Source organism: Rhincodon typus, chromosome 5, assembly GCF_021869965.1.
Source record: "Rhincodon typus isolate 14 chromosome 5, sRhiTyp1.1, whole genome shotgun sequence".
NCBI classification, from domain to species: domain Eukaryota; kingdom Metazoa; phylum Chordata; class Chondrichthyes; order Orectolobiformes; family Rhincodontidae; genus Rhincodon; species Rhincodon typus.
Window position 1 is genome coordinate 17384359 of NC_063336.1, and position 15756 is coordinate 17400114.

Here is a 15756-nt window from a genome sequence, read left to right on the forward strand (position 1 = left end):
ACGTCAGCTCTCCTGCTCGGCCTGCTGTGTTCATCCAGCTATGCACCCTGTTATCTCATTTTTACTTTTATTGGATGAGTTCAGGAATTCTACCGTTCTCTTTACATTTGAAATGTTAATTATTCATCGTTCTCTTTCTTTTACTGACATTCTTATGCAGATATTGACTTAGAAGATACCAAAAGGATCGCCTGGGAGCAGCATCTTCACAATTCCTGGACCTGGAGAGTCATAGGGTCGAACAGCACAGAAGAGGCCTTTCGATCTATCGAGTCTGCACCGACCTATCCCTCCCACTCCATTTAACCGATACACTGAGCTGGGGTATTGTAAACAGCCAGTCTAGATATGTTCACGTAGAACGGAAGCAGTGGTAGGAATTGAACAAAAACAGAAGTTGCTGGAAAAGCTCAGCAGGTCTGGCAGTATCTGTGAAGGAAAAGATCAGAGTTAACGTTTTGGGTCCGGTGACCCTTCCTCAATAGTACGAATGGCTTGGGTTAAATTGGAACCTTTATTTACTGATAATAATTCCCTGATACTGGGGAGTAACGTTGCACCAAGGTTCATGAATTTGGTAAGCGGTATAATACAGCCACGGGGTGGGTAGAATTGAATTAGAGGTGACTGATGATACAGGATATAAATGACAGCGCCAATCGGGATTTTTTTTTCCTTTTCCTAGCCACACACAGCATAGGGTATATTGTATGTGGAGCACATAGAACCCAGATACAATATCACTAAGGATATCCTATTCCATTGGCAGGTCAGATCTAACAGATGCTATGCAGTCAAGAGGGATTTAAATGTTATGCAAGTTTCTGTTTCAAACGTTGGTCAGTGAATGCCAGACTCCAACCACACTCTGAGTGAAAGGAATTTCCTCAGCTCTCCTCTTAGCCTTCTATCACTTATCTTAAATCTGTTCCTGCTAGTCATTGACTAATAGAAAACATGCTTTCCTATCCAACCCATCTCTGCCACATATAATCTAATCCACCTTGTCAGGTTCCCTCTCAAACTTCATTGTTCCAAGGCAAACAATACAGCCTGCCTAATCTTGATTTATGGCACAGATTTTCCAGTCCAGGGATATCCTGGTAAATCTCTTCTGCACCCTCTTGAGTGTAATCACATCCTTCCCATAATATGGTGACCAGAACCTTACTAATGAAGAACCTATCTAACTATGTCTTACATACACTCAATGACTTTGACCCCATGGCGTTCTGTAGCAATGAGTTCCACAGATTCAACACCCTCTGTCTGAATAAATTTCTCCCCATCTCCCTTAACTCTGAGAACGTGCCCTCCACTCCTAGTGGAAACATCTTTTCCATGTCCACACTATCTGGGCCTCTCTTCCCCCTTATCCTTTCAAATTCTATGAGCATAAATCCAGAGTTCTCAAATGCTCCTCATATAACAAACCCAACAACACTCATGAAGCTTCATACCATCAAAAACAAAGTAGACTACTTGACTGACACCACATTCACAAACATTTTTCACTTCCTCCACCACCACCGAAGCACAAGAGCAGTAGTGTGTTCTATCTACAAATTGCACTCCACCAATACATTGTTAAACTGGAAAGTGTGCAAAGAGGATTTATGAGGATGTTGCCAGGACTAGTGTGCCTAAGTTCTAGGGAGAGGTTGAATGAGAAAGGACTTTATTCCTTGGAACATGGGAGAATGAGGGGTGACCTTATTGAGGTGTATAAAATCATGAGGGGCATAGATAGGATGAATGCGTAGGGCTGGGGAATTGAAAACTAGAAGGCATAGGTTTAAGGTGAGAGGGGAAAGATTTAAGAAGGATCTGAGGGGCAACTTCTTCACACAGAGTTGTGCGTATTTGGAATAGGCTATAGAGAAAGTGGTTGAGGTAGGTACATTAAAAAACATTTGGATAGGTACATGGATGGAAGGGTTTAGAGGGATACAGACCAAATGCAGGCAATTGGAACTAGCTGAGTGGGCATCATGGTCAGCGTGGACCAGTTTGGGCTGAAGGGCCTGTTTCCATGTTGTATTACTCTATGACTCTATGACCAATACTCCTTAGACAGCACCTTCCAAACCCATGATAACACCATTGAAGGTATTAGGGTAACAAATATATGGGAACATCACCACCTGCAAGTTCCTCTCCAAGTCTGTCAATATTCCTTCACTGTCACTGGCTCAAAATGTTGGAATGCTTTACTGTTTTGTACTCTTTATTATCCATAGCCAAAACAGGGAAGTATAATCTGTCAAACTGTTAACTATCACCTTTTACATAGCCATTTTTAATAAATCTTTCTAATTGGCCACAACATAATGTTCTTGCTGTCAACTTATTTATCACACCAAAATTCCTGATATCAACTTTAAGGAAGAAAGGGGGCAAATGCCAAGCCCAGAAAAAAATAGAAAAGCTGGAAATAGTCAGCAGTTTAGACAGAATCTGCAGCAAAAAAAAGCTAACTTTAAAGGCCACAATGATTCTTCATCAGAAATTAGTCTCATTGAATCATACTGAAAGATGGTTTTGCTGCTTTTTTTTGGTGAGCATTCAGAGTGGTTGCAGCAAGCTCTTTAACTGGGAATAGTTGATCGTACTTAGAAAAATCAAATCTTTGCTGAAAAATCCTTGCCCAACATTGACATATGCCCTCTTTCCAGAAGTGCTTTCCCGCTAGGAATATATTATATGTCTCCCACGTTTGTTTAAAATTTCACATGCTAGAAAGAGTCAACATGTTGCCCCACAACTTGCTTGAAAATAAATATGCTGCCAACTTCTGCACCATCATGTGATGATTTTTCACTAACCATAAGCCATGATGTCTTTCTATAGTTTTGCCACTCTGATGGAATTTAGAATTACAAACTAATGAAGATAGTAAGATTCATCTTTGTTATCCATCTACAAAAGGTGATTAACAAACAGCAAGCAAATCCACTTCAAATAGGGTGTCTTTATATGTTGATGGCTGAATAGGCCAATTTTTAGGTTGTTGTTTTTAGCATTGGAATTTGTGCCAAACCACAGTAGCAACTTTGAAACCTGAATGCCTTGAAATTTGGACTCCAGTTAACATGACATGAAATACTGAAAGGAGAGGTGCAACCATTAAATGGACAAATGAAATTTGAGAACTTTATTCTGGGTAAATATTGAAAAGTTGCTTCCTCTGGTGGGTGAATCTGAAACCCTTGTATCACAGTTCTCATTGTACAAACAAAGTTTAAGGGAGAAGGAAGGATGCTGCATTATAAATGACTAAAAAGGTAGTACTGATATAATTATTTGGAAATGAAGACTGGAAGGCAACCTGTTGCAAATGAAGTTACAGTATAACAGACTGGCAGGGTGGCTGAATGTCCTTCTATAATTTAGAAAGAAAAAATCTCTTATATTTGGATCCCACATTTAATGACCTCAGCACTTTACAGCCAATGAAATGCCAGTGAATTGTAATCATTGTTTCAAACATCAGAAAAGCAAATACAATTTGTACATAGTAAGGTCCCACAAACAGCAATGAGATAATAATCAGCTAATGATGAATCAAAGGGCCTCTTTCCGTGCTATAAAAACTCTCTGACTCTACAAACTGTTTTAGCGAGGTTGTTCGAGGGCTGAATATTCTCGAAGACATTTGGGAGAATTCTCCTCCCCTTATTTGAACAGTTCCCCAGGACTTTTCTGTCTGAATGATAGGACACACAAGGCCAAAGTTTAGTGTTTAATCCAAAAGATAATGGTCTCAATGCACGAAGTCCAAATAAAATTTAGCTGTGGCTGTGGTTCCCAGTTTCAAGTTTTCACAAAGAGCCTAAGTTCAAATAAGACACAAAAGGCATAGTGAGAAAGGTGAAGTCTGTTGAAAATGGTATTGACTGTGTAGCCTGATTCCACTTTGTAGAATATTAAGGGATTCCGGCTAGTGGGTTAGACAATTATAGAATGGCTGCCTTCTGTACTGTAACCTTTCAGACTGTGTGTCTGTGCTGGCTATCCTCCTAAAGCTTGTGATTTCAAATAAACCTGTTGGTCTATAATCTGGTATTGTGTGACTTCTGACTTTATCTACAAGAGGCATTGTATAAATTCAAATGCTCTTTGGACAGCACCGTCCAAATCCATTCTTCCTTTTAACTTTTATTTCCCTGTAGAAGGTTTTTGGATTCCACTTAACTGCTAATCTCTTATACTTTGTCTCTGCTTTGCTAACTTGCTTTACACTTACCCTCTGAACATTCAACACCTGACATCACAAGCACACTTTATCACTTTCATTTTAATCTTTATATTTCATCATTTAGGGAGCTCACCATTTGGCCTGCGCTAACTTTCCCTTTTTTGGGAATATACAAACTATCAAATATTCAAATTGTAATTTGGTCAGACAGAACTTGGGAAGCTTGGGGTCTTTTAAATTTTGCCTATCCTGGAATCTTACCCACTTTAAGTGCAATTATGAGGTGACCAGAGCGTTGGGTCTTGTTCATGCTTGGTGATTGGGATTCTCAGAAGTCGAGAGTTCAGTGAAGTAATTGACAGGTTTTTGTGCAATAACGTGTGGGGCCGAGGGCTCAACCCCACTTCCCCAGCCCGTAGTAAGTCTCCTTTCTTGTTCTCCCATCCCTCCTTCGCCAGGTAACAGATGGACCTCCTGATTAGAACCATAGAAGTGATACGGCACAGGAGGGGTGTCATTCGGCCCATCTTATCCTTACCGACACAGACACCCAGCTGCCCTTTCTAAATTGAATCATTGAAATGATTCTTGGAGCCATCGCGCAACCATTACTGGGGACAAAGCCCACCCAAATAAAAAAAAACAACCCCGAGGGAACCCAAACTTTATAAAAGGTGAATAAGAATTAGTTTGCTATATTCAGACGAGCATTTGTTGCGTTCTTACGGAGGCTGAATGTAACTTTTCTTTTGATACTTCCTGTTCTCAGCTGATCTGGAACGTGGCCCGGATAGCGCACGCGCACATCCTCCCCTTCACCACGCTCGGGTGAACATGGCTGAAGTGTCCGAGAGAGTTTTGCAACTTGCCGTGGTTCTGTCTTTCACTTCGGGGGTCATTATCGGCTGGCAGGCAAACATCCTGAGGAGGAGGTTCCTGGATTGGAGGAAAAAGCGGCTGCAGTCGAAACTGATCGAGACGCAGAAGAAACTGGATTTAGCTTAAGTAGGGGACAGTGAAGGGCGCCTCAATCCGCTGGGAGTAAGAAGCAGAATTCGCCTTTTACTATGTCACGTGAGCAGATCATTTGGGAATCTTTTTGTGCGCTTGTCTCCGCAAACACTTGTTGCTGCAATTACAGACTGTCTCTGTGGTCTTACAATTAGAAACATAAACTTGTTTAAAAGTTAAATTTGCTGTTTGCTGAACTGTTCAACTGCTACTGAAAACAGGGCCTTTGCATGTTAATATTTGTGAAAGGAAGATGTACATACAATGATACTAACTAATGTAATTCATATGGCATTGTAAAAACAGTTAAGGAGATCCAGTATTGGAGGAGCGATTCTACATTGAGTTGAAACACTATCTTCCTCGTATTCAAAAGGCACCAAGGCTGCTCAGTATCTCATAATGTGGAAGTGCAGTTGTTGGACTGAATTGGACAGGGTCAAAAATCACATGACACCAGATTCTAGTCGACAGGTTTATTTGAACTTTAGGAGGTTGCCCCTTCCTTGGGTGTAATGAGAGAGGAAGTATCAAGACTCAGAATTTATAAGCAAAATGATTATACAACTGATGTGAATGTATTTAATAACCCTAAATTGGCTGGCTGACTGACTCCCTCCTGTCAAATCCTTAATCAGTTAGAAAGGAGATGCAGATTTCGATTGATTAATGTGCAACTTCCAAATTTCTTTCAAGTCAATGACCTGAGATAACTAAAGGTTTTATCAGTAAATACAAGACATGACATTCAGGTCAGTCAATGCCTTTTGGTGTGACGCCTTTTTAGAAACTGTGTTAACGTGGAGTCAGATTGGTTTTATTTCCAAAGCTGGAATTTAGAAATGCCCCACTGATTGACTGTGTCCACAAATTGTGTGCTTTTTGAACAAAATAGTGTATCTGTAAATGCAAATTCAGCCCGTAGATTTACATGTACGTGTGTGTGTGTGTGTATAATGGAAGAACTGGGAAAAAACATTTGTCTAAGTGCCACTGGAGTAATAAGTTTGAGAGGTTGAGCTCAGTGATGGCCTTGAGCACCTAATCCGGACTGAAAGCACCAAAGCAGTGCGCTGTTAAAAATGTAATATTTGAATGTGTTGTTGCAGTGAGGATACTTGCCAAGTTGTCTCCCTACAGCCTAACCACTGAGGTGTAAACATTGCCTATGAGTGAGATAACAGTGTGGAGCTGGAGGAACACAGCAAGCCAGGCAGCATCAGAGGAGCAGGAAAGTTGACGTTGACCCTCTGCTGCCTGGCCTGCTGTGTTCCTCCAGCTCCACACTGTTATCTCTGACTCCAGCATCTGCAGTTCTTACTCTCTCTGAGTTGTCTATGAGTGAAATGCTTTTTGTGTGTGTGTAGTGTGCTGAGGGGAGACTCTTCCAGATGTCTCGTTAATATTCCTTAATTCCACCAAGAACGGATACATTCTGGTTGTTAGGCCTTTGGTAGAAATTGGCTGTCATGTTTTTTATCATGAATGATTTACTGTACCTTAATTTTGTTGATTATGTGTGATGCCTTGGATGATATTTTATATTTGTGGATAACACCAGAAATCTGACTAATGGAAAAATCCAACTGGTTGAGCAGTGCTCCCAAGGAAATCAAGCTGATATATCAAACTCCATTGGAAAGGGTGCAGAAAAGATTTACCAGGATGTTACTGGAGGGTTTTTGTTATAAGTCTCAGTCCTAAAAGGTTTACCTCTTATCCATAAACTATAAAGAGAGACTGGATAGGCTGGGACTTTTTCTCTGGAGCGTAGGAGGTTTAGAGGTGATATTTATAGAGGTTTATAAAACTGAGACATAAACAAGGTGAATAGCAAAGGTCTTTTCCTTAGGGTAGTGGAGTTCAAAACTAGAGGGCATATGTTTAAGGTAAGAGGGGAAAGGTTTAAAAGGGACCTGAGGTGCAACGTTTTCATACGGGGATGGTGTGTATAGGGAATGACCTGTCCGAGGAAGTGGTGGGGGTGAGTACAATTACAAGATTTAAAAGACAATTGGACAGGTACATGAATAGGAAGGGTTCAGTGTGATTTGGGCCAAATGCAGGCAAATGGGACTAGTTTAGTTTGGGAAACCTGGTTGGCATGGATAAGTTGGACTGAAGGGTCTGTTTCCATGCTGTAATACTCTGACTATATATATCTATTGAATGAGACTGGCAAAGACTTCATTCTGATTTCCCAAAGAGTGGCACAGTGGTTAGCACTGCTTCCTCACAGTGCCAGGGACCTGGGTTTGATTCTACCTTTGGGCGATTGTCTATGTGGAGTTTGCACATTCTCCCTGTGTCTGCGTGGGTTTCCGCTGGGTGCTCCAGTTTCCTCCCACAATCCAAAGATGTGCAGTTTAGGTAGATTGGCCATGCTAAATTGCCCATAGTATTCAGGCATGTACATTTAGATGGGTTACAGGGAAAGGGTAGGGGGATGGGTCTGGGTGGGATTCTGAGGGTCGGAGTGGACTTGTTGGGCAAGGGGCCTAATTCCACACTGTAGGGATTCTATGAAACCACTTCCACTCTGACCAGTAACACACTCAGGACAGTAGGGGATGGATAAAATGTTGCTTTGTTTGCCTGTATGCATAGGCCAGATTTTTCAAAATTATAAAAGTTACTCTCTTCCTCCGACCCCACATAATGGAAGTTTACAGCTTTTAACTCTTCCTTAGAGCAAATTTAGATCAGGAGTAGTACCTTGATAACTATCCACTGAGTTCAAGGTATTCAACCTGCACAACTGCTTAGTCTTAGATCTTTAGTATTATCATAATAATTCTACAAGGGAAGAAATTACCCAAGAATGCTACCTTCCTCCAGAGAGCCTATTTAGTTTAATAAGCCTTAGCTATGCATAAATGTCCCAGATATTTTACTGGTTTACGATTTCTCTGTTCAGAATATATTTCCCCACTTAAGGAGAATAGAATTCATTTTACAGGAAAAAATTGAGATTTTAGCAATTTTACAATTTTATTCACAAATTAACAACCAATTTGTGGATAACTGCTGAAAATCTGTCAAACGATGTAATGCCAAATCCAGTACAATCCCGTTTAATATCATTGTTAGAAATCTTTAATATTTATCAATCTTAGAATAAAAATCCATTAACACTTAAGTGTCATCTCAAAGCCCTAAGCAAGTAAAATATATTCTTCCAGTGGGAGAAAATATCTTCTGAGAATTATGAGGGTTCCGAATACTTCTGAAATTTAATAGAAACATAAAGAGTAGAAGTAGGTCATTTGAAGCATTGCTCCACTATTCATATGATCATGGCTGATCATTTGAGCTCAGTACCCTAACCTCTCCCTCTCCAATATCCCTTTAGCCACAAGAGCTATACATACCTCCTTGAAAACACAATGCTTTGGACTCAACCACATTCTGTGCTGGTGAATTCCACTGCCCATCACTCTCTGGGTGAAGACGTTTCTCCTCATCTCAGTCCTAAAAGGTTTACCTCTTATCCTTAAACTATGGCCCTAATTCTGGACTCCGCCACCATAGAATCCCTACAGTGCAGAAGGAGGCCATTAGGCCCATCAAGTGTGCATTGACCCTCCAAACAGCATCCCACCCAGACCAAGACCAAGCCCCCCCCCCCACCCCCCACCAACCCCACTACAATTCTTAGTTTACGTAATGTGCCTGAAAGGGGAAAAACAGTTAAAATAAAAGTTTAAATCTTAGGATAGTATTTGGACCAAGTAACGTCACTTAGGAAAAATAATTTAATGAACCCAGCATATTACGTTTGCTTGGAGTCAGACATGTTAGCAGAACAGACAGGACAAGATAAAAGCAAAAGGTTTAAAACAAATGGCTCCTTTCCACGAGAAGAAGGAAAGATATGCTACCCTAAGACATTAATCCATTGTACTGGAGAAATAAGCAGATATGACCCAGTAAGAGATTGTAAGAACTGCTGATGCTGGATGCTGAGATAACAGTGTGGGGCTGGAGGAACACAGCAGGCCAGGCAGCATCAGAGGAGTAGGAAAATTGACATTTTGGGCCAGGCAGCATCAGAGGAGTAGGAAAATTGACATTTTGGGTCAGGCCCCTTCTTCAGAAATGGGGGAGGGGGAAGGGAGCTCAGAAATAAATAGAGAGAGGAGGGGTGGGGCTGGGGAAGATAGGTGGGATGGTGATAGGTGAGTGCAAGTAGGGAGTGGTAGGGATGGGTCAGTGAAGTGGGAGAAAAGATGGTAAAGTTGTGTCAGGTCAAGGAGGCGGGGATGAGAGGGAGGGTTGGGCATGGGATGAGGCCCCTGACCCAAAAGGAGCATTTTTAGGTTAAGACATAGCAATTGGCGATCTATTTACTCCTTCCCCCCTCCCCTTCCTATACACATGCTCTAATATTAATTTTATTATTCAAATGTCGTAAGTGGAATTTGACCATGATGTGGATGAGTGGAATCATGTATTATTATTGAGACATTCAAATAATGTAATGCTCATGTACATAAATGTTCTGTAACAGCTTGGGGAAGATGCATTTCCCCTGTTGGAAGAGTGCAGCTCCCTTGCAATAAGCATAAATAAACACTATTGAAGCTTCCATGTCTGTCTGGTTTTTATGGGTCAACATGATTTTAAGAGAAAACACTTTTATTTTATCTGCAAACCTCCACATTCCTGCACCATTTTTAATGCATTCCTTTGTCTTTTATTTTTGCTTCTCCTTTACACCACCCAGTACTCTTTGAGCCATAAATCTGACAAGTAACTTGCAGTTCCAATCCATATCACATTTCATCAACCTCTCAAAATCAACTATTTCAACTTAATGCAGAAGATATAATTTTCTAGGCTTGGGAGTACTTTTAAAAATAATATTACTGGACAGTAATAGGTAATTAAAACACTCTATAATTAAAGACTATTTTTGAAAAGCAGGTTTAAAATTAATCTTTGGCAGAGCAGAGAGTTCATTATGCTGAAGATTGCATCTTTATTTAATTATATTGCTAATTGTAATTCTCTTTTTACGGTTTCTTTTCTCTAGACAAACAGGCCAATAACATGCAGAAGTAAGGACCTGAGATGCCAATAGTGACTGTGAAAATACTGGTAGAATCTGTTTTCTGAAGCAATCAAGTGAAGCAGCAGCTGTAGAAAAGACTCTTCTGTTTTGAACTCTGATTCAGGAATTGCTTACACAGAAAGCTGTTTTTGTTTTGAATGTCTTTGACTATGCCGAAGAAGCAGATTTGCTCCTTGCTCCTATTTAATGTGCAAAAAATCTATTGATATAAGGGTAATTTGTATCTACGTTTTAAATGAGATGTTTCAATTGCAACTGCTGTAGGGATAGGAACAAGTAATGGCAAGCTATTATTTCAGTGTGAGTTTCAAAATATTTTTCCCCTCTTATAACAGTTGTGCTTTTCATCATTTCAAGGATGAATATTGGAATGTCTTGAAGGGTAACACTTTTTTTTCTTACACTGATTTTGAGGAGATCTTTAGATTGTCCTGAACTAAAAGCACTCCAATTCAGCTGATTTTGAAAGTCTGTTTACTTTTGGGAAAGATGCTGACTAATGATGAACTGTGGAAAAGAACATTTTTTGTCGGGGGGGGCAGTAAATAAACATTTTAATTTGGTAGTGTTTTAGTAGTGAGGGGTGCATAAACATAGAATTAGCTCTATAAGCATAAAGTGGGTATTAGGGGTTCAGTCAACCACACCATTTTAAGAGGAAATTAGATAGGCAACTGAAAAACAAATAAAAATCTAAAAATTATACACAGAAAAAGCATAAAATGAGATTGGAGAAGATGACTCCATATGGAGCTAGAATCAGCATTGTCATGATGGAGTGAAATGACTACAATATTGTCTTGCATAAGTGGGGCATATTGCAGGCACTACTAGTGTAATTCCAGCCATACCAAGCATTTTAGCATAAATTTGGAGTGACGAGCTCCAAGTTTCTCCTTAGTGCAAAACATGCAACGGTTATTCCTTTTATATCTCTTTTTAAGTCAATTTACACAGGTATACATATTTCATTGTCATAAGCAATGGGTTTACGTGGAGTTTGTGTTCGGAATTTTCATTGCAAAGTATTAACAGGACTGTGATTTTTACTGTGTGGAATACTAACCAATGTGAAGAAATCGCACCAGTTTGTTAACAATACAATGCTGTGTTTTTTTTTCCTGCAATACCTGTTTTAATAAAGGTTGATTATTTGTACCAGCTGCAGTTTTTTGCAGATGCACTTTGTCTCTTTCTGAACTAAGTAATGAACATAGCACAGTACAGGCCCTTCGGCCCACAATGTTGTGCCGCCCTATTATCCTACTCTAAGATCAAAAGTAACCTGCATACCCTTCATGTTAGATAACAAGGTGTAGAGCTGGATGAACACGGCAGGCCAAGCAGCATCAGAGGAGCGGGAAGGCTGACGTTTCGGGCCTAGATGAAGGGTCTAGGCCTGAAACGTCAGCCTTCCCGCTCCTTTGATGCTGCTTGGCCTGCTGTATTCATCCAGCTCTACATCTTGTCATCTCAGATTCTCCAGCATTTGCAGTTTTTCTAAGATCTTGGCTACTTTTAATTTTTAACAGGATTCTGTTTCTTTCACTCTCTCTCAAGCTCTTCATTTGCATACAAATGAACTTTGATGAAGTCAAAGCTAAAATATTAAAAGTAGAAAGTAAATCACGTGCACTTTTTTTGTACAATAAATCCACCGTGATGACAAACATGCGTATGAAATTGGAGAAGTAGTCCATCTGACAATTCTGTGAAATCACGGCTGATCTATTTATGTTCCGAATTCCACATTTTCATTTCCTCCTGATAACCTTCAATTTCATTGCCTAACAAGCAGGTATTTACCCCTGTCTTCTGAGGTTCAAAATAGCAACCACCAAATTTCTTTTGTAATCCAGAAAGATCTCAGAGACACCTGTGACAGATTCAATGAGGAAAGCACATACTTCTGTCTGAGACCAGTTGAGAACAATGCATGTGAGCACCGCATGACTAGAATGTTGTACATTGAGATTGAGTTTGAGTTGGAGCATGTCTCCATATGACATGCTTCCCAAAAGCAGATCAATCTTGGAAATTGCACACTATTGACATGGAGAAAGTCGCATGAACGCCGCTATTAGGAGATGCAGAGGGCACACATTGCGCTGTGGTACTGTGGGCGGGGTTCTGACATTTCCCGGGGACGCGTCTCTGACGCCGCATTGCGGGCACGAGCACTGCTGCCATGGCGACGGCCGTGTCCGCGAGGGAGGAGAAGGACGGCCGTTAAACGGCCGCCGATTGATTGATTGACTGACTGCTGCTGGCGGGGCCCCGCAGTGAGTCACCGTCCCTGAACCATGGCTTTACGGAAGGGGCCCTTGCTGTCGGTGCAGCTGACCGCCAACGAACTCCAGAGCCAGGTAGCCGCAACTGGCCGTCCTGATGGATCCGGTCTTTGGTTTCTGCAGGGATCGCCTTGCACTGATTTCTGCAGCGGACTAACGGGCGTCGGTGGTTGAGATGATTACCTCTTTGACGTTGTAACAGGAGTCCGACTTGCTTCGGGGTTTCATCTGTACCAAACAGCACGAATAACATGCCTTTTATATAATTAATTATGTTTTAAGACTGTGAGATATGGGCGCAGAAGTAGGCCTTTGCATCTGCATCGCCGTTCAATGAGATCATGGCTGATCTGATAATCCTCAACTCCCTTTCTTGACTTTTTCCCCACTGATTCCCGAATTGATCTTTCACCTGGTCTATCTCTGACTCCTCTCCCTTCGTTGACATCTTTTGTTTCCATTTACAGAACTCATCTCTTCCTACTTTGACTCAGTCTTCTTTCCCCTGGTCCAGTCCCTGGCCACATACATCCATGATTTCTTTCATGCCTTACGCCAGTTTTAAAACTTCCAGTTTGCAGGTTCCAGATGCCTCCTCTTTACCATGGACGTGCAATCCCTTAACACATCCATTCCCCACCAGGATGGTCTCAGGGCTCTCCACTGCCTCCTGGACCAAAGGCCTGAACCATCCCCACCCACCACCACACTCCACTGCTTGGCTGAGCTCATCCTCACTCTCAACAACCTCTCTTTTAACTCCCCTCATTTTCTTCAGGTCAGAGGGGTGGCCATGGGTACCCGCATGGGCCCCAGTTATGGCTGTCTCTTCGTGGGGTACGTGGAATATTCCTTGTTCCAGTTCTGTTCCGGCCGCCACCCACAACTCTTTCTCAATGATATATCAATGATATCAATGGTGCTGCTTCCCTCTCTCATCCGGAATTGGAAATGTTCATTGATTTTGCTTCCAATTTCCAACCTGCCCTCACTTTCACCTGGTCTATCTTTGACTCGTCCCTTCCTTTCCTTGACATTTCTGTGGATAGACTGGTCACTAATATCCACTATAAACCCACTGACTCCCACAGCTACCTGAATGATACATCCTCACACCCTGCTTCCTGTAAAGACTTCATCCCATTCAGTTCTTCTGTCTCCATTGCATATGTTCAATGAGACCAAATTCAGCAAGGGAGCCTCTGAAATATCCACCTTCTACCTCAACCGAGGATTCCCCAACACCATTTTCAACAGGTCCCTCAACCGGGTCCGACCCATCTCCTGCACTTCCACCCTCACCCCTTCTCTTCGCTCCTGCAACAGTGATCGGGTTCCCCTTGTCCTTACCTACCATCCCACCAGCATCCACATCCAGAAGATCATCAGACACCGCCTCCAGCGAGATGCCACCACCAGACACATATTCCCCTCCCCTCCTTTGTTTGCCTTCCGCAGGAACTGTTCCCTCTTGGACACCCTGGTTCACTCATCCTTCACTCCCAACATTCCCCCCCCTCCACACACACACACACACACACACACAGCAGCATGGCACCTTCCCCTGCAACCGGCGAAGGTGCAACACCTGCCCACTTACCTCCTCCCTCCCCCTATCCAAGGACCCAAACATACCTTCCAGATGAATCAACACTTCACCTGCACTTCCCAGAATCTAGTCTACTGCATTTGCTGCTCACAATGTGGTCTCCTGTACATTGGGGAAATGAAGCGCAGACTGGGTGACCGCTTCGCAGAACATCTACGTTCTGCTTGCAAAAAAGACCCTGATCTGTTGCCTACCGCTTAACACAATACCCTGTTCCCTGGCCAACATCTCTATCTTTGGCTTGTTGCAGTGTTCCAGCGAAACTCAACACAAGCTGGAAGAACAACACCTCATTTTTGCTTGGGACCCTGCAGCCCTCCAGACTCAATATCGAGTTCAATAATTTTAGGGCCTAAACTCTCCCATGTCCTAGTCCCCTACCCCACACACCAGGACTTGTTATCACATAGCCTGCCATTACACACTACCTATTGTTAGTCACTAACAACTATTCACCCTCCTAGACTCCCTCGTTATCACCTCCGTTGTCTATCCAACAGCTGTTCTCTCTCTTCAGGGTCAATCCTAACGTTTATTCCCTACCCCATGCCCCTCCCTATTTTCTGCAAATAAACCAACGATTTCCCAGCTACAGTTCTGAGGAAGGGTCACTGATGTTAACTCTGATTTTTTTCTTCACAGTTGCTGCCAGACTTACTGAGCTTTTCCAGCAACTTGATTCCCTTACTGATCTGTTTCAGTCGTGAATATCCTTTAACGACTCAGCCTTGACAGCCCTCTGCAGTAAAGAATTCCACAGATTCACCACCCAAATCATGGTCAGAGAGTTGGTGTAGACATGAATGGGCTGAATGGCTTCCATCAGCATTGTAACAATTTCATGATTCAGTAGGAGACACAATGTCAAACACAAGTTGTTGAAAAGGGTATAACCAAATGGAGTGCAATGGTAACGTCCCTGCCTCTGAGCCAGTTGGGCTGGATCATGTCCAGAGGTGTGTCACAGCATACCTGAATGTATTGATTAAAAATATCTATAATTGAAGACTTGGTAAAATGGTGTCAGGCCAGTGGTTATTTGCAACTGAATTGCAAATTTGTTGGACTCCAGTAGACTTATCACTGTACAGTGGAAAAAAGAATTGATAAGTTATGCTGCCAAAGACTAATCTTGCTTTTCCGCCATTAAAAACCAAATTGGATTAGTGTTTCCGTTCAGGGAAGTGTGCATGCCATCAGCATTCCAGTTCAAGTGCACGTGTGGATATTCTAAAATCTGAAATGTACTGAGAAACAAAATAAATGAGCTGCTCAAACCAGTTGTCAATTTGGAGAAATTTCCAGTGTAAATATAAATTTCCAGTGTGCAGAATAAGTATTTTTCATGGGAGTTTGTTGGCATCCCTATACAAAAATGTAAAGTAGGAAATTTGCCTACAATCCTGTACCTTTGTCTGGTTTACAAATAACTCTTAGTGTCTTCTGAATTGGCTTAATGCCATTCATTGTAAAGAATGAACAATAAATCCCGCATAACAAGGTGTAGAGCTGGATGAGCACAGCAGGCCAAGCAGCATCAGAGGAGCAGGAAAGCTGACGTTTCGGGCCTAGA

General features: G+C 41.9%; 2 protein-coding genes across 3 annotated transcripts in view; both read left to right on the forward strand.

Moving 5' to 3' along the window:
* Positions 1–4973: 4973 nt before the first annotated feature.
* On the forward strand, positions 4974–11446 carry LOC125483182 (mitoregulin-like). Of its 2 annotated transcripts, none has more exons than XM_048597330.1 (2): positions 4974–5239; positions 10245–11446. In XM_048597330.1, exon 1 carries the CDS (start codon positions 5033–5035, stop codon positions 5201–5203), a length of 171 nt encoding a protein of 56 aa, XP_048453287.1. In that variant the 5' UTR covers positions 4974–5032; the 3' UTR covers positions 5204–5239; positions 10245–11446. The 2 variants fall into 2 exon arrangements, 1 of the variants encoding a protein (XP_048453287.1); XR_007262135.1 differs by having other exon boundaries at positions 4978–5272.
* A 1014-nt stretch (positions 11447–12460) lies between these two features.
* The window catches only part of nphp1 (nephronophthisis 1), a 103981-nt gene continuing 100685 nt past the window's right edge, over positions 12461–15756 (forward strand). The window contains exon 1 of the mRNA XM_048596683.1: positions 12461–12649. Coding sequence (XP_048452640.1) covers positions 12587–12649 — 63 coding nt within the window. The 5' untranslated portion in view covers positions 12461–12586. The remainder of the gene's footprint in view (positions 12650–15756) is intronic.